The following is a 6000-nucleotide window of genomic DNA, read 5'->3' as shown; positions in this document are numbered from 1 at the left end:
TCCATGGCAAGGACAAGTTTCAAAGTGCAACCTTCAGAAATGCTGAAAAAACAATGTTAAAATATATCCTTTAAAATGCATGATGAGCACCCATACCTGGTTTCTAATTTTCAACAAAGTCCTGACACTAATCACCATAAGAATGCCAATATTATAAAGTTTCCTTTTTCAGATTTCTTGTGGTCAGTCATTTAATCATTTTGGGACGATTTTCATGGCCAGAAGGGTACTTACCAATTCTCTTAGTTATATGGCCACTGGCACCACAGTGAGAAAGTGCATGTGTGAGGATGTGTACCACCCTCTAATGCAGCTGCACTTTAAGTGCCATGTTCACTTGTACTCCTGCTCACAACCGCCACCAGACTACCAACCCTGTCAGCTTTCTATGCCCATTCCCACACTTGGGTAACTGGAATTGGAGATTGACAATACCTCAGCCACACAAGATGTATTCACAATACAGCAAATGATCCTAATCTTCATATTTGCTTCAGGAGTCTCTTCGCAAGTTATAAACAGGACATTAAAAAAAAAATTGTCACCTTGAATCTCTCTGTACAAAATAGATTAACAAGGATACTCTAGCATATGCAAAACTTGGTGGGAATTTAATTTCCATATACAGGGCACTTGGAAAATAACCAGCACTTGGGATAATAAGGTCACCAGATTCTAACAATATAAGGAAGGTAAAGATAGAGAAAGATCTAGCAAACACAAGATTATACTGCTTTGGAAGAAAGACTAAAAAAAAAAATGGAACATGTAACAAGAATAAATAGTGTGGGAGGCTTCTATGTCAAATACTCCTCTGCAAACCACTTGTAATCAATCACATTTGGTCCAATAGACATCGGCCTACTGAATGTCTCAAAAGGGGCTACCTGGCTTATAAACACAATGAGCGGACAGGTGATACGCTGTGGTGACCCCTAACCAGGAAAAGCCAAAAGAAGAAATAGTAATAGTAACTAGTGAACTAACTGACAAAGGGAACCATCAAAAGAAGTGGGATAGGCTTCAGGACAAAGTACATAAACAGATGGAAAGGAAGTATCTGAAAAAAAACATTCAAGATGATCAAAACCAGAAATTTACATACCAGACACAAGCAGAAAACTAGCTTCTGACTGTGGTAAAGGAACATCTTCAGAAGCCACAGTAAAACTGAGATTGGAAGCCTGAAGTCTTCCTCCAAAAGGCGTGGATGCAAGAACAGCTGAAATCAAACCAAGATCCCAGTCTGGGACATGACAAATCCGCAACTCATAAGACCTCTCATTTGCAAGCCTTAGTGGGGACGGATGGGATCAGTAAAGGCAGCATTCAATAGTCACTTCCTTCATTGCAAAAATTTCTTAAGCACATCACTGCCTTCTTGGCAAGGTTAGTTTAAAACGGGGTATCTGACCTAAAAGGTGTCTAGTATTTTTTAACTTCTCTGTAAAGTTTACTTGCTGAACATTTGACAAAATTCACAACTATGAAAACCTTGTTACAGATGCAACCTGGTGGCTGAGGAAGGAGCATCAGTATAGCTTATGCAATTTAGGCTGGAAAAGTTTATTTTTCCAATGTAGAATTTCAACCATTTGTCGTTAATGTAGTTTATCAATGTAGTCAAATATATGGGATCTAGCTAGAGAATCTCTCCGCAAACTTATGGAATGGACAATGCCAAAAATGATAACCTACAGAATTTACACAAAGAAACTTCCCCAAAAATAAATCTGGCTGAAAAGGACACTTGTATAAAAAAAAGTTGCATTCTACCATAGATACAAGGAGAAGCACTTGGCTGTCACAGAGATATTAGATTTGTGTCTAAATGCTATGGTGGCAGAAGATATTTGATATTTTCACTCAAAGGAATTATGGGCACGTATTTCTTACAGGGGCTCTAGGCTAGTGCATTAGTCTTCTTAATTCAGATCCAATACTAGCAGGATTTAGAAAAAACTTTCACTATAAAAATCAGAAATAGCTTACCTTTTGACTACATTCAATTTCAGATTTGTTGCATGATTTCTACAAAAATATATTTTTCTTAAAAATCTCTCCTATGCAATCTAGGAACAATTTCCTCAAATATAGTTTTCTATACCTCGACATTCAAAAACTGCACATAATTCACTGAATGAATGAAAATAAGAAGTTATGTACCTACCATAACGTTCCATGTTAGTTGTCTTCTCTCGCCTTCTTTCTTGCTTGATGGGTTCGGAGCCGATCCCTCGGCTCCGACTCGGCACTTACTAAGCTCGAGAGTCACTTTTACCAGCTCGAGGCAGCCCCATATCCCATGATGCAAGGCGGTAAGTACCCAGATCTCGTTTGATGACAAAGGGCAATAGCACCAAGCATAACATACTTCCCAAAGGAAGAAAGAAAACTTACAGATGGAAGAAGGACCAGGTCTGAATGGTCTTCAGCATAACAGTTTCTTATAACAAGGTCTGTCCAGGCCAGGGGAAGGAGGAGGTCAAGAAAGAAGGCGAGAGAAGACAACTAACATGGAACGTTATGGTAGGTACATAACTTCTTAATGTTAAGTTGTCAATCTCGCCTTCATTCTTGCTTGATGGGACCGCGTCCCTAGCACCTCTATCCTGGGTGGCTCAATGGAACAAACTCTTGAGGACTGTAGAGCCAAAACTGGCTCTGTCCCTGGAGGCCAAGTCCAATTTGTAATGGGAAACAAAAGTGTGAGGAGTGGCCCAAGTGGCCGCTGCACAAATAGTGTCTAAAGGAAGTCTAGCTTGAAAAGCTGTAGAAGTAGCCAAGCTCCTAGTTGAATGTGCTTTAGGTTTCGAGCACAGCTGTTTTCCCCTGAGCAGATAAATTTCAGAGATGACCGAAGAAAGCCATCTAGACAAAGTCACTTTAGAAACAGGAAGGCCTTTTTTATTATCCGCATAGGAAACAAAAAGTTGATCAGATTTTCTAAATTTTTTTGTTCTGTCCAAATAATATCTAAGTTGACGGTGGACATCAAGATAATGTAGCTTTTGTTCAGCTCTATCTGAATAGTTAGGGAAAAATACAGGGAGATCAATGGATTGATTCAAATTGTTCTTTGAAGCGACCTTAGGCAAAAAGGTTGGGTTAGTTCTCAAAGATACTCTCTCTTTGTGAAAAACCAAATAGGGGGGTCGAACCGAAAGAGCATGAAGTTCAGACACCCTCCTTGCCGATGTAATAGCCACTAGGAATAAAGTTTTCCAAGAAAGATATTTCAGGGAACAAGAAGCAGCTGGCTCGAAGGGGGGAAGAATCAAGGATGTCAGCACTAAATTTAGATCCCACTGAGGAGGAGGATTCCTGATTGGAGGCTTTAGTAGGAAAATTCCTTTCAAGAAGGCCCTGCAGAGCCTATGGGACATAATATTATGATCTGCTATCCCGACATGAAAATTGGAAATAGCAGCCAATTGAACTCTGACTGTGGAAGAAGAGGAGCCTGCATGAAAAATCTCTGCTAAGAAGTCCAGGACTGCCTGAACAGGGGCAGTAAAAGGATCAATATTCTTGGCCTTAGCCCAATAAGAGAAACGTTTCCATTTGCTTGTATAAATCCTCCTTGTAGAGGATTTTAGCGAAGCTACTATGATGTCTCTAACTGGGTTAGAGATCAAAGGAAGCCTGGCTAAGGAAGGAAGTGGAGCAACCATGCTGTGAGGTTGAGAGAAGGGATTGACCGGTGCAGCTGACCCGATTGGTGAATCAGAAGATCTGGCACTGGGTCCAGATGCCACGGCTGCACCAAAAGGTGATGGAGGAATGGGAACCAAACTTGTCGAGGCCAGTAAGGGGCAATGAGAATCAATTTGGCTCTCAAAACGGTAGCTTTCTGGATAACCTGAGGGATCAGAGGAAATGGAGGGAAGGCATAAAGAAGTCCCTGGGGCCAATCCTGGGTCAGAGCGTCTCTGGGGGGATGGCCTGATAAGAGGGAAGAGGCTGAAGAAGTCTGGACATTTGCTGTTTTGGGGAGTAGCAAAAAGATCGCAACATGGACGACCCCATTCCAGAAAAATCTCTTCCGCTATAGATTGCTTGAGAGACCACTCGTGAGGCATGAGAATAGCTTTGCTCAATCTGTCCGCTACAATGTTGGTTTTCCCAGGGATATGCGTTGCTACCAGAAACCGATGAGAGGAGATCGCCCATTGCCATAGTCTGAGCGCTTCTCGACACAAGGGGTAGGACTTGCTTCCGCCCTGTTTGTTGATATACCAAACTACAGACATGTTGTCTGTGTGGACTGCAATTGTCCCTACGGGAAGAAAGTCTTTGAGGGCTTACAACGTTAAAAGCACTGCTCTCATCTCCAGGACATTTATGTGCAGATGGTACTCGAACGGCTGCCACGTCCCATGAACCATCCTGCCCTGATAATGACCCCCACGCGATCAGGGAGGCATCCGTGGTGACAGTGGCTATCGGGGATGGGGGTACAAAGTACCTGCCTTGGTGAACCTGAGGAGATGTGATCCACCAAGCAAGATGCTCTTTGCATGTCTGTGTCACCAGAATCTGGTGACGCATTGGAAGTTGTTGGTATGACCATTGTGTGAACAGCATCCACTGAAGAAGGCATGTAGAATCGAGCCAGGGAAGAAGAGTAATGGCCGCAGCCATGAGACCTAATACCTTTAGAACCATTCTGGCCTGTACTTTCTTGTTGGCCAGAATGATCCTGACATGACTCTGAATGTCTGAAACTCTTTGATCTGCAAGGGTAGCTGACATCCGAACAGTGTTTAAGTTTGCCTATGAAGGTAATAGACTGGCAGGGCGATAAGGATGACTTTTCAAAGTTGATCGAGATGCCCAAATGAGAACAAAGGTTTATTGTGTAATCCCTGGCTTGTATAAGCTGATGCCTGGTGGTGGCTGACAGGAGCCAGTCGTCGAGATACGGAAACACCTGGAATCCTTGACGTCTCAGGTGAGCCGTGACCACTGTCATGCATTTGGTGAACACTCTGCGGGCTGTAGTGAGACCAAAGGGCAGGGCTCTGAACTGGAAATGACTGGACCCCAGCCGAAGCGGAGAAATCTCCTGGAGCGTCTGTGAATTTTGATGTGATAGTACGCATCCTGAAGATCTATTGAGCACATCCAGTTGTCCTTCTGTAAGAAGGGCAGAATTGACTGAAGAGTGACCATTCGAATCTTGTCTTCCTGACAGACTTGTTGAGTCTGCTGAGATCCAATATTGGTCTCCAGTCTCCCGTCTTTTGGGGACCAAAAGAACCTTGAGTAGATTCCGGCTCTGAATGGTCTATTGTAATTGGCTGAATGGCTCTTTTTGCAGTAGTTTTGAGACTTCTAACTCTGCAATTTCCCTTAGACCGGGTGGTACATCTGGAAGGGAATTTGAGGGGAAGGGACTTTCCTCGAAAGGAATTATGTAACCCTTGGATATGATCGACTGTACCCATCTGTCTTGAGTGAGGGAATGCCAGGCTTCTGGGTACAGTGATAATCTTCCCGACTGCCTCCAAGGAGGGACAGCCGGGCAACATCTCAGGGATGCTGAAAGGGCTTGTCAGAGAGAGGCTCTCTGTTTCCCTGGTTTTTTGGACCCCCTCTGCCACTAGAGCGGCGTCTGTTATTGTTACCCCCTCTGCCTCTAGGGGTAAACTGACCACGTGAATCCGGCGTGACTCCTTGGGATTTACTGAACCACATTTTCCCACCTTTCTGTCCTTTGGGATAAGGTCTAGAAGGGGTGGAAAAACGGACTCCTACAGCAGAAAGAGTCTTGCCGTCCTGTTCGCACCTGGTCAAAGTTTCCTTCACCTGAGGGCCAAACAAAGCTGACCCATCAAAGGGAGAATTTGTGAAGGACGCCTTAAAGGGATCAGCAAAATCACATAGCCGCATCCAGGCTTGGCGTCTAAGAGCCACACCTGTACCTGCGGCTCTACTCGCTCCATCAGCAGCATAAGATATTAGCCGCATGGAGGAGTTTGCAATGGAATTAAGGGT

General features: G+C 43.7%; 1 protein-coding gene across 1 annotated transcript in view; it reads right to left on the bottom strand.

Moving 5' to 3' along the window:
• The window catches only part of ZFAND4 (zinc finger AN1-type containing 4), a gene marked incomplete in the record, with an annotated part of 250537 nt that overhangs the window by 174492 nt on the left and 70045 nt on the right, over positions 1-6000 (bottom strand). The window contains 1 exon segment of the mRNA XM_044056359.1: positions 3-42. Coding sequence (XP_043912294.1) covers positions 3-42 — 40 coding nt within the window.

The sequence above is a fragment of the Protopterus annectens genome, chromosome 14.part0 (genome assembly GCF_019279795.1).
Source record: "Protopterus annectens isolate FY-2018-M chromosome 14.part0, PAN1.0, whole genome shotgun sequence".
Taxonomy (NCBI): Eukaryota; Metazoa; Chordata; order Ceratodontiformes; family Protopteridae; genus Protopterus; species Protopterus annectens.
Note: the sequence above shows the minus strand (reverse complement) of the source record. Positions and strands in the feature narration are given on the sequence as shown.